The 13214-nt window shown below is 47.4% G+C and overlaps 1 protein-coding gene across 1 annotated transcript in view; it reads left to right on the forward strand.

Annotated features, from left to right (window-relative positions):
- Positions 1-13214, forward strand: part of LONP2 (lon peptidase 2, peroxisomal) — a 133062-nt gene that overhangs the window by 23377 nt on the left and 96471 nt on the right. The window contains exon 7 of the mRNA XM_040329509.1: positions 8690-8948. Within this exon, the coding sequence (XP_040185443.1) occupies positions 8690-8948 (259 nt within the window). The remainder of the gene's footprint in view (positions 1-8689; positions 8949-13214) is intronic.

Raw genomic sequence — 13214 nt, forward strand, 5'->3', positions numbered from 1 at the left:
TTTCTTTCCTGCAACCTGTGGTTGCAGGAAATAAATTTGTGCCGTGTGTGGTCGGCCCAGGTCACTGTCCTTCCCATAAACCAGGCCTCGACAAAATCCGGGCGCCAGGTCGCAATTGCGACAAGAAATTGTGACCTGGCGCCCGCCGGTAATTGAGGCCGCGGCTTTGCGGATCTAAAGGAGTTAAAACTGAGGCCCCGTACACACGACACAATTCAGCCAGAAACTCGGTCGGAGCCGTATTCTGCCGAGAAACTCGGTCGTGTGTACACTTTTCGCCGAGGAAGCCGACGAGGACATGTTCTCTATTTCCTCGTTAGTCAATGAGGAAACTTGGCTCGCCGAGATCCTTGGCGGCTTCACAAAGAACTCGACGAGCAAAGCGATGTGTTTTGCCCGTCGAGTTCCTCGGACGTGTGTACGGGGCCTCATAATTATCTTAGCCTAGAGTTTCTAGAAGGCCCACCCATTGAGACTCCTAAATCAGCTGGTAGAAATGTTGGTGGAACGACGAGAAGCCAAACATTGCTCATCATAAAAATGTACAAACCCACCGTGAAGCATGGTGGTGGTAGCATCATGTGACGGGGAAGTTACTTAGCAACCTGGAAGGCAGTCTGCAAGAAACCTGAGCCAAGAAAGATTTGGCAAGGTGTGTTTGTTTCCGGCACCAGAAGCCCTCAACCTAAAACTGTACACTTCCTCAGTGGAAGGAGCCCCACAAAACCATCGCACTGGATCTATAAATAGGCAAAAATCTATCAGAAGGGTTTCTTTTAATGTACAAACATGAAATATCAGTTTCATCCTTTCATAAATAGTTGCCGTGGGCTGTATTCCTGGAATGAGTAGGACCCCCCCCTCATAGATATGACCCGAGGTTACACGCCGAGCGACTGCGGGACACAAAACACGCGGCCCCGTGACTTCCTCCCACAGTCACAACCAGCCCAGGAATCTGCAGCTAAACAATATACAATTACAGTGTGTAGCGTGTCACAAATACTTGCTGAATACACAACAACAACAACATTTAGCTTTTTAGTAAATGGATAGTGGGCCATGAAAGGCGACCACTAGGTCTTTGAAACGCTCCTCTTTTAACCACTTAAAGCGGGAGTTCACCCATTTCTAAAAAAAATTTTTTTCTTCCCCTAGATTCCTGCTCGTTCGGTCTAGGGGAATCGGCTATTTGTATTAAAATATGAGCCGTACTTACCCGTTTTCGAGCTGCATCTTCTTCCGTCGCTTCCGGGTATGGGTCTTCGGGAGCGGGCGTTCCTTCTTGATTGACATTCTTCCGAGAGGCTTCCGACGGTCGCATCCATCGCGTCACTCATAGCCGAAAGAAGCCGAACGTCGGTGCGGCTCTATACTGCGCCTGCGCACCGACGTTCGGCTTCTTTCGGAAAATCGTGACGCGATGGATGCGACCGTCGGAAGCCTCTCGGAAGACTGTCAATAAAGAAGGAACGCCCATTCCCGCAGCCCATACCCGGAAGCGACGTAGTAATAACGAGCAGGAATCTAAGGGGAAAAAGTGCCCTCTAAGGGTGAACCCCCGCTTTAAGACCCGGATGCAGCTAAAGAACCTTGCCCCTCATTGCGATTCGGCACTGCGTCGCTTTAACTGACAATTGCGCGGTCGTGCGACGTGGCTCCCAAACAAAATTGGCATCCTTTTTTCCCCACAAATAGAGCTTTCTTTTGGTGGTATTTGATCACCTCTGCGGTTTTTATTTTTTGCGCTATAAACAAAAATAAAGCGACAATTTTGAAAAAAATGCAATATTTTTTACTTTTTGCTATAATAAAAATCCCCAAAAAATATCTAAAAAAAAAAAAAAAATGTTTTCCTTAGTTTAGGCCGATACGTATTCTTCTACCTATTTTTGGTAAAAAAAATAAAATATCGCAATAAGCGTTTATCGGTTGGTTTGCGCAAAATTTATAGCGTTTACAAAATAGGGGATAGTTTTATTGCATTTTTATTAATTGCAATTATCAATTACCGACCGTCGCGGGTCCACCCCGATTGCGCGGCGGGGGAGGTGAGGGCACACGGAGGCACAGGATCCTGTGTCTCCGTGCGCCCCCACCGCCGCGCGATCGCAGCGGGCCCACGACGGCCGGTAATTTAGGCCGCGGCTCTGCAGCCTTGTGAGTAAGGATGAGCTCTGGCGTGTTCGCATGCTACACGTGCAGAGCCCGCCAGAAAGTGTGCACGGCGCTGCGCTAATCACAGCCAGGGAGACATTTCCCGATGCTCGGCTGCAGAGATCGGGAAATGTCTCCCTGGCTGTGATTAGCGCAGCGCCGTGCACACTTCCTGGCGGGCTCTGCACGTGTAGCATGCGAACACGCCAGAGCTCATCCTTACTTGTCAAGGCCCAAACTGCTTTCTGTTACCTGGTGCCATCTGGTGGTGGCCATTGACATTACAAGTAAAACAGCAGTTCTCTGTTTTTTTTGTTTTTTTTTTTGTTGCCGGCTTCTGTGCAAGAGACATCGGTCCCAAAGAGGAAGAGGCACATCTGCCTCATCTGTACCCACCAGTACCGCCTGCCAGTGCCCACCAGTGCAAAACAGGGCCACCCATCGATGCCCACAAGTGGCACCGGTCAATGCCCTCCAGTGGTGCCAATTAGTGCCTCATCAATGGCACCTAGCAGTGCCACTTCTCAGTGCCCACCAGTGCCACCTATCAATGTCTTTCAGTGCCACCTCTCAGTCCACACCAGTGCCACCCACCAGTGCTGCCTTATCGGTGCCCACCAGTGCTGCCTTATCGGTGCCCACCAGTGCTGCCTTATCGGTGCCCACCAGTGCTGCCTTATCGGTGCCCACCAGTGCTGCCTTATCGGTGCCCACCAGTGCTGCCTTATCGGTGCCCACCAGTGCTGCCTCATCAGCGCCCATCAATGAAGGAGAAAAATTACCTGTTTGCAAAATGTTATAACAAAATATAAAACGGTTTTGTATTTATTTTTTTCATCTTTTTTTTTTTTTTTTTTTTAACAAAAAATAAAAATCGCAGAGGTGATCAAATACCACCAAAAGAAAGCTGTATTTGTGAAATTTTTTAATTTGGGTACAGTGTAGTATGACCGCGCAATTGTTGTTCAAAGATTGACAGGGGGGTTTAAGTGCCCAGTAAGCAAGTGGTTAATTAACCGTGGCTTGCTTGTGCCATTCTCCTTGCAACTGGTGAAGCACCTGAACAATAGGAGTGCTATGCATAGTCTCCCCCGTCCTAGCCATTGAGGCTTGCAACACCCTGAATTTTTATATACAGTATATTGCCAAAAGTTTTGGGACACCTGCCTTTATACACACAAGGGGCCAGATTCACAAAGAGATACGCCGTCGTATATTTAAGCGTATTCTGGAAACCAGATACGCTTAAATTAGGCTAAGATACGAGCAGCATAAGTCTCCAACGCCGTCGTATCTTAGGGTGCATATTTACGCTGGCCGCTAGGTGGCGCTTCCGTTGTTTTCCGCGTCGACTATGCAAATGAGCAAGATACGCCGATTCACGTACGTACGCCCGTCGCAATTAGTTACGCCGTTTACGCAAGACATACGCCGGCGTAAAGATAAATCATGTCTCTAGGTGGCGCAGCCCATGCAAAGTATGGACGTCGGAACAAGCGTATCTTTTTACGTCGTTTGCGTAAGTCGTACGCGAATAGGGCTGTGCGTAAGTTACGTTCACGTCGTAGGCAGTGTTTTCGACGTATCTTAGGCATTCTATCCGACGCATGCGCACTGGGATACGTCCACGGACGACGCATGCGCTGTACGTTCAAAACGTCAATTACGTGGGGTCATGCTCTATTAGCATAAACACGCCCACCTCTTCCCAATTTGAATTAGGCGCGCTTACGCCGGCACATTTACGCTACGCCGCCGTAACTTGGGACGCAAGTGCTTTGTGAGTACAGCACTTGCCTCTCTAACTTGCGGCGGTGTAGCGTAAATACGATACGCTACGCTGATTCCGCGGTTCAATGGGCCACTTGTCTGGACTCGTCCCCCAGGCCTGAGGCTGCCAGCCCTCACCTGCATAGAGCACTGGAGTGGGAGGGCCGGAAAAGAGCAATATAATTTTTTTTTTAGGGCATTTTTAGGTGAACATTGGTTCAAAACGATAGCATGGTGCTATAAAGAGTAGAAAGGAATGTAACTTCAATCGAGTGAAAACATAAAAAGTTGAGAGAGATCTCCTTTATTTCACCTATGATGTTTGTTCAGCCCTTATCTGCACAATTGGTGAAAAGTTTCCGATCATAAAGAAAACATTCCCAGACCCTCCGAGGGTTTTTTTTTTTTTTCATGGAGGTCTCTGTTTCGCCATCGTGATTTCAGGAAAAAGAAAATAAAACAAAGAGAACAGCGGAAAGACAAGAACTTGGTGGCGAGCCAGCTAATTGTTTTCGTACAGCTCGGAGTAACCTTTAGCAGCGCAGAGAGTCTGATTCCACTCCGCTTGACTGAACAAAACAAGGCTCCATTCCCAGGGGATGCCTGACATTCCAGCCAGGGGTGACACGGATCACGGCGAAAATAGAACGCTGTGTTATCGGCGGTGGCGGCAGACGTGAAACCGCGCTGCAACCGCAAAAGTGTTACCTGCCTAAATGTTGAATTCCTTTTGGTACCTTTTTTAAAGTCTGCCCACAACAGTCCTAAATCCATCATTTTGTACCTGCCTAAAGTAGACCTAAGCTCAAAATAATAGGGGGGGTAGATTCAGTAAAGAATTACGCCGGCCTATCCATAGATACGCCGCGTAATTTCAGAGCTGCGCCGGCGTATCTACTTTCTGCATTCAGAAGGCTAGATACGCCGACATTAGCCTAAGATACGACTGGCATAAGTCTATTACGCCATCGTATCTTAGGGTGCAGTCTGCCGCTGGCCGCTTTCGTTGTTGTCGGCGTAGAATATGCTAATTACCTAGATACGCCGATTCACAAACGTACGTATGCCCGGCGCAATTTATTTACGTCGTTTACGTTCGGCTTTTTCGGCGTAAGGTTGTTCCTGCTATTAGGAGGCGCAGCCAATTTTAAGTATGGACGTCGTTCCCGCTTCGAAATTTTTATTTTTTACGTCGTTTGCGTAAGTCGTCCGCGAATAGGGCTGGACATAATTTACGTTCACGTCGAAACCAATACGTCGTTGCAGCGTACTCGGGAGCAATGCACACTGGGATATGTACACGGACGGCGCATCATATATTTACATAAAACACGCCCCCCTTCCACATTTGAATGACGCGCGCTTACGCCGGCCCCATTTACGCTACGCCGCCGCAACTTACGGAGCAAGTGCTTTGTGAATACTGCACTTGCTCCTGTAAGTTGCGTCAGCGTAGCGTAAATAGAATATGCTGTGCCGCCGTAACTATGCGCGCCCCTACCTGAATCCAGCCCAGGGGTCTTCTATGTTGCATAGAACATGAAGGTAAAAAACAGCCTTCAGCCTTTAGAACCACTTTAGGCAAAACAAGAGAAGAGGTTCAGAAAGCACATATCCAAAAAAATGACACACATTGGCCCGGATTCACAAAGCACTGCGGCGCTGCAGAACGAATTTTTAAAAGCCTTAAAGGGCCCGTTTTTTTTTTGGACGGGCCGCCATTGATGAAGAATATTATGCCCCAGCTGATCTTTCAGTATTAGGGCTGGTGTCCACGGCCTTTTGTTCACTGTAAACCGGTTTTGCATTCCCTTTTAAAGTAATGCAACCCCTGCAATTTGCAATGAATGGCCCTGCAATGCACTGCACAGAGAGAAGATGCGTTGCAGTAATGCCCACTTTGCCACAGCGCACAACTGTGAACGGGGGCCCTGAAAATGAACATGTAAAAGCTTATCTGAAACGTTAGCGATTTTCGGGTTTACATCTTCTTTGAAGAAAACAAATAGAACGGCAATTAAATCTAATTGAGGAGATGTGGGATGCACAGCAAATATGTCACCCGGAGTAAATGGTGGGCATTGGTGAACGAGGGCTTTAAAAGGAGCATTTGTATGGGCTCATTAAGGGATCATGAGGCAAATCCGTACATTACTTTCAAGACCCCAAATTGCACGCTCGGATAATGCCACTTCCAAGGGCGAGCTTCGTAGTCCCGAAGGTGGGCGTCACTTTAATGATCTCGGACGAGTCCACACCTAAACATTGTGTCATGAGCTTCATTGTTCTGCATGTGAAACGGCCCCTTCACAAGAGGATTTCTTTAATCTGCACACTTTTAAAAGATCAAAGGAGTCGTTTTTTTTGCTTTTTAATAAAAAAAAAATGAACAAAGTAACATGGAAAAAAAAAAAAAAAAAGATTTAAAGGATAAATGAAATTCAGCTTCTTCGCTGTATTCCCGCGGGGAGCAGCTTGAAAAACAAGCCAACATCCTGCTTGACCCAAATCCCAGTGCTAAAAGGAACCAGGCTTGCATTCTAAATACAAAGGCCCAGATTCACAGAGAGCAAGGCGCACATTATGCCGCCGTAGAGCAAACACCGAACGCCACGCCAACGTAGCGCCGAGAGGCAAGCTCCCAGCCCTGCGCCAGCGTGGCGTGGGTTTCAAAGGCGCACGCCGGCGTAGCGCGGAGAGGCAAGCATTGCATTCAGCAAGCTAGTGCTCCCAGCGCTGCGCTAGCGTGGCGTCGGTTTTGTAGGCGCGCGCCTGCGTAGGTGGAAGTGGGCGTGACCCCATGCAAATAAGGCGTGACCCCATGCAAATGAGGCGTGACCCCATGCAAATGAGGCGTGACCCCATGCAAATGATGGGCCGAGCGCCAGACAGGTACGTATACACGAACTGCACATGCACCGTGACGTGGACGCATGCACAGCACCCCCCTGCGCCTGCTCACCTCCACGCCGGCACAACTGCCTAAGCTACGCCGGATCACCGCGTACACCATGAACATAACGTACGCCCAGCCAGACACACGTCCAACGCACAATACGCCGGCTTGTGTTCCCTGGTGCAGACCTGTGCATGTCTGTTGCCGGGTTGCACCTCATTTATGGGAAATAACTTTACGCCGGACGTACAACTTGCGCGCATCTGGCGTAGCATGCGCCGGGCACACGCACGTTCGTGAATCGGCGTATTTCCCTCATTTGCATGTTTGAATGGCTAATCAATGGGAGCGGCACCATGCGCCCAGCCCATATGTGCGCCCACCCTACGCCAGCGTGTGCATGCTACGTCGGGGGGGTGTAGCCTGTCTTTAGGCGCATGTTGGTTCGTGGGTCTGCCACACACATACGCCGGCGCACATTTGCACTTACGTCGGGCGTAACGTGTTTTACGTCGGCGTAAGTGCTTTGTGAATCTGGGCCACATTCTTTACCAAAAGATGAAGCTAATAGACAGGCACGAAAACGGGACTTCAGCCGCCACTTTTTTTCTTTTTATGGATGGAGTGCGGAAGGGTTAAGCCCCTTTCACACTGGGGCAGGGGCGGCGTTGGCGGTAAAGCACCGCTTTCCCGCTGATTTTGCAGCGCTATTCAGCTGCTAGCGGGGCGGTTTTACCCCAGCTAGCGGCCGAGAAAGGGTTAAAAGCCACCACAAAGCGCCTCTGCAGAGGTGCATTGCCGGCGGTATAGCTGCGGTTTCCCATTGATTTCAATGGGCAGAAGCGGTATACACACCGCTCCTTCACCGCTCCAAACATGCGGCTAGCAGGACTTTTTTGTACCGTCATGCTAGCGCACCGCTTGTGAAAGCCCTCGGGGCTTTCACACTGGAGAGACAGCAGCGGCTGTTTAGGGTCAGTTTGCAGGCGCTATTTTTAGCGCAATTGCGCCTGCAAACCGCTCCAGTGTGAAACTGCCAGGTTTGTGGAGGTGGGGACACTTTTTTTGTGCCATGCTGCTGGGACACTAATGGCTGGTTTATGATTGACCACTTCAGCCCCGGAACAATTTACCCCCTTCCTGACCAGAGCATTTTTTGCATTGCTTTAGCTGACAATTGCGCTGTCATGCGACGTTGTACCCAAACGTCCTTTTTTTCCCCCCACAAATAGAGATTTATTTTGGTGGTATTTGATGACCTCTGCGGTTTTTATTTTTTGCGCTATAAACAAAAAAGGAGCGACAATTTTGAAAAAAAAAGCAATATTTTGTACTTTTTGCTATAATAAATATCCCCAAAAAATATATAAAAAATAAATAAAAATTTCAAAAATGGCAATAAGTGTATATTACACAAAAGTTATAGCGTCTACATAATAGGGGGATATTTATTATAGCAAAAAGAAAAAAAAATGGCATTTTTTTCAAAATTGTGGCTATATTTTTGTTTATAGCACAAAAAATAAAAACCGCAGAGGTGATCACATACCACCAAAAGAAAGCTCTATTTGTGGAAAAAAAAAGGACGCCAATTTTGTTTGGGAGCCACGTCGCACGACCGCGCAATTGTCAGTTAAAGCGACGCAGTGCCGAATCGAAAAAGGGGCAAGGTCCTTTAGCTGCATTTTGGTCCGGGTCTTAAGTGGATAATCAATCATGTCTAAAAAAAAAAAAAAGTCAACCTCATAAATGTTTTAATTTCAAATTAGTTCTTCTCGCATGTAAAGGTCTTTATTTTTATTTTTTTCAAAACAGTAATTTGCTCATGCAACCCTATTTTAAAATCTCTGTATAAATCTGTTGCAGATCGCTTGGATATCCGCGCTGCACGGATTCTCCTGGATAATGATCACTACGCCATGGCAAAGCTGAAGAAGAGAGTTCTAGAATACCTGGCTGTACGTCAGCTAAAAAACGACCTCAAGGGCCCTATCCTCTGCTTCGTTGGACCCCCTGGCGTGGGCAAAACCAGCGTAGGAAGATCCATTGCCAAGACTTTGGGCAGAGAGTTCCACAGGATTGCGTTGGGTGGAGTGTGTGACCAGTCTGATATCCGTGGGCACAGGTAAGGAGATTGGCTGCAGGTACGGGGCTCTGATCTTGTGCAATTCATCACGTTTTTGATTAAAGGTGGTTTGTAAACTTCTGAAATGAAAAATGAGCAGAGCGCATCCCTCTACAGCAGGGATATGCAATTGGTGGACCTCCAGCTGTTGCAGAACTACAAGTCCCATGAGGTTTAGCAAGACTCTGACAGCCTCAAGCGCGACACCCAGAGGCATGATGGGACTTGTAGTTTTGCAACAGCTGGAGGTCCGCTAATTGCATATCCCTGCTCTATAGTATATACTTGCCACAATCCAAAGCACAGAGTGTGTTTTTTGTTTCCTTCTGACAGGTCATTCCAACACCACAGAATCTCACAAGATTGCCTCATGCCGCTGCCCCCCCCCCCCCCAGTACACAGGAGGTGGCTAACCGCCTCAGCTGTGCATATTCTCCTAGGAGACTATGTAGGGAGGTGTGCCCTTTCCCTCCACTCTGGTCTCAAATTACACTTGGCTCTACACTGATTATCATCATAATGATGATCACACAGTAGAGGTCCTAGCTATATTATAATATGCATGAGAAAAAAATGATCCGCACTCCGCTTGTTGCTCTTAAAAGTTCATTTTATTGAATGGCCACAGTGAACAATTGCAGATTAAAGGGGTTGTAAAGGTTTGTTTTTTATTTTCTAAATATGTTGCTTTAAGCTCGTGCATTGTTGGTTCACTTACCTTTTTCTTCCATTTCCCTTCTAAAAAATGTTTTTCTTTGTTTTCTTTGTTTGAATTTCTCACTTCCTGTTTCTCCTCAGTAAGGTGTTCAGTAAGCTGTTCTAAATGACTTTCCACCACTCAGATGATGGTGGAAAGCTTACTGGGGAGAAACAGGAAGTGACCAATTCAAACAAAGAGAAAAAGCATTTAGAAGGGAAATCGAAATAAAAGGTTATTGAACCAACAATGCACGAGCTTAAAGGAACCTATTTAGAAAATAAAAGACAAACCTTTACAACCCCTTTAAGTCATTTGACGCGTTTCAGCCTATAAGGCCTTAGTCATAAGGGTTATGACTAAGGCCTTATAGGCTGAAACATGTCAACTGACTTAATCTGCGTTTGTTCACTGTGGCTATTTAATAAAATGAAGATATTTTAAGAGCAACAACTGGAGTGCGGATAATTTTTTTCCTCATTACTCTACTCAGCCAGCGACTCTGGATCGAGCACCTGGGAGCTCTGCTATCTATCTATTTGGTGTATGGGTAGTAGCACTGACTTTTCTGTTTATTATAATAGGCATGCCTCCAGGGTTGTGTCTTATTGTACTGACTGTACCCCTTACCAGAAAAACAAACTGTGCACCTGCCGCTGCCTGGATCCCTGTGCTGTGCCCTCCACATCAAAGATGGCTGATCCTTTACAGGCAGTCACTAAGTCGCTGCATCCTGTGTGATTATCTGTCTTCCTTCGGGAATATAAAAAAAAGTTTCCTACTGCTACCATTTCCAGGGCCCCTCGGGTGAACTCATGGGGCCCAGGTAAATGTACAGTGGAACCTCTGGCCGTATGCGGTATTGCATGCCATTGAAGTCAATGTGAAACAAATTATTTTCGTTTCCATTGACTTCTATGGGGAAACTCGCTTTGATATGCGAGTGCTTTGGATTACGAACATTCTCCTGGAACGGATTATACTCGTATTCCGAGGTTCCACTGTAACTTTTAGTAATGGATAAACTTGGAAGCCGCAATGAAGCATTACAAACTGTCTGTACCTTGTAATGGAACATAAAGCTCCCTGGTCCTCCCTGTTAAATTGAAGGGGGACTGGTGGTACCCCCTTATTGGCAGCCCTGTGAATGGGGGGGGGATGACTCCCGCTGAGCCTTTTTGTATTTTGACAGCAGGGAGATCACCCCACCTTCATCAGCAACTCAACAACGTCAATGCCAGTCACCAAATGGGCACAATGCTGGGCGATGTACAAGGAGGGGGGGAAAAGCAGACGTGGACGGCACCACCCTGCAGGTCACCACATCGCACTTTACAAAGCTGAAAGAGCTAAATATAGGTCCAGATTCACAAAGCACTTACGCCGACGTATAACGCGTTACACCGACGTAAGTGCAAATGTGCGTCGGCGTATGTGTGCGGCAGGCCCACGAACCAACATGCGCCTAAAAACAGGCTACACCCTCGCCGACGTAGCCTGCACACGCTGGTGTAGGGTGGGCGCACATATGGGCTGGGCACATGGTGCTACTCCCATTCATTAGCCATTCAAACATGCAAATGAGGGAAATACGGCGATTCGCGAACGTGTGTGTGCCCGGCGCATGCTACGCGAGATGCGCATAAGTTGTACGTCCGGCGTAAAGTTATTCCCCATAAATGAGGTGCATCCCGGCAACAGACATGCACAGGTCTGCACCAGGGAACACAAGCCGGCGTATTGTGCATTGGACGTGTGTCTGGCTGGGCGTACGTTATGTTCACGGCGTACGCTGTGATCCGGCGTAGCTTAGGCAGTTGTGCCGGCGTGGTTGTGAGCCGGGGCAGGGGGGTGCTGTGCATGCGTCCACGTCACGGCGCATGCGCAGTTCGTGATGCGTACCTGTCTGGCGCTCGGCCCATCATTTGCATGGGGTCACGCCTCATTTGCATGGGGTCAAGCCTACTTCCACCTACGCCGGCGTGCGCCCTCGAAACCCACGCCACGCTGGCGCAGCGTTGGGAGCACTGGCTTGCTGAATGCAATGCTTGCCTCTCCGCGCTACGTTGGCGTGGCGTACGGTGTTTGCTCTACGGCGGCGTAATGTGCGCCTTGCTCTCTGTGAATCTGGGCCATAATATTTAAATGTCATTTTTTTTTTTCCTAAAAGTCCCAACTTTTGTTCTGTGAAAGTTTTTTTTTTTTTTTGGACCCTGATACTCTGATGATGATCACATGAGCCTATTTAGACTCATGAATAGTCGTCTGTTCTGCAATAAAACGACAACAGACCAATTCACTGTGAAGCTGCACGAGATTTGGCGTACGCCTTCTTTTATTAGATCCGTCTTTATATTGTAGACCCCATGTTACACAAGATGGGCGCTGTCTCTTTCCACCAGGGTCATGTCCTTGTTGTTCCATTGCTGTACACACAATATATGTGTAAAATCCTAAAAGAATTGGTTTTATTTTTTTTGCATACTTTTTTTCTCCACTTAGAAGTACCAGTAAGGCCTGCTTAAAGGGTCACTAATGATATTTTTTTTTTTAACCAGTTGAGATCCGCGCTATGGTCGAAAGACGTCCACAGCGCGGCTCTCAACTGCCGGGTGGACGTCTATGGACGTCCTGCTGTTGTTGTTCCCCGTGCGCGCCGCTGGGGGCGCGCAGCGGGGAAACAACGTGCCCGGCGCATCGCTCGGGAGCCGATGCGAGTGCCTGGCGGCTGTGATGTCCGCCAGACACTCGCGATCGTCGGTAAACACAGCAGGACGTGGAGCTCTGTGTGTAAACACCGAGCTCCACGTGCTGTGAGGGAGAGAGGAGACCGATGCTGTGTCTCTTTACATAGGGACACAGCATCGGTCACCTCCCCCAGTCACCCCCCTCCCCCCACACAGTAAGAACACAATGAGGGAATACATTTAACCCCTTCCTCACCCCCTAGTGTTAACCCCTTCACTGCCAGTCACATTTATACAGTAATTAGTGCATTTTTATAGCACTGATCGCTGTATAAATGTGAATGGTCCCAAAATTGTGTCAAAAGTGTCCGATACTTTCGTCGCAATATCGCAGCCCTGACAAAAAAATCTCAAATCGCCGTCATTACTAGTAAAAAAAAAAAAAAAAACATAAATCTATCCCCCATAACTTTTGCGCAAACCAGTCGCTTATTGCGATTATTTTATTTTTTTTACAAAAATACGTTGAAAAATACATATCGCCTTAACTGAGAAAAAAAATAGTTTTTTTTTTTTAAATTGGGATATTTATTATAGCAACAAGTAAAAAAAATATATATATTTTTTTAAATTGTCGCTCTTTTTTTGTTTATAGCGCAAAAAATAAAAACCGCAGAGGTGATCAAATACCACCGAAATAAAGCTCTATTTGTGTTGAAAAAAGGACGCCAATTTTGTTTGGGAGCCACGTCGCACGACCGTGCAATTGTCAGTTAAAGCGACGCAGTGCCGGAAGCTGAAATTTCGTCTGGAAACGAAGGGGGTTTATGTGCCCAGTAAGCAAGTGGTTAAATAACAAACATGTTATACTTACCTCCACTG

The sequence above is a fragment of the Rana temporaria genome, chromosome 11 (genome assembly GCF_905171775.1).
Source record: "Rana temporaria chromosome 11, aRanTem1.1, whole genome shotgun sequence".
Classification (NCBI taxonomy): Eukaryota; Metazoa; Chordata; class Amphibia; order Anura; family Ranidae; genus Rana; species Rana temporaria.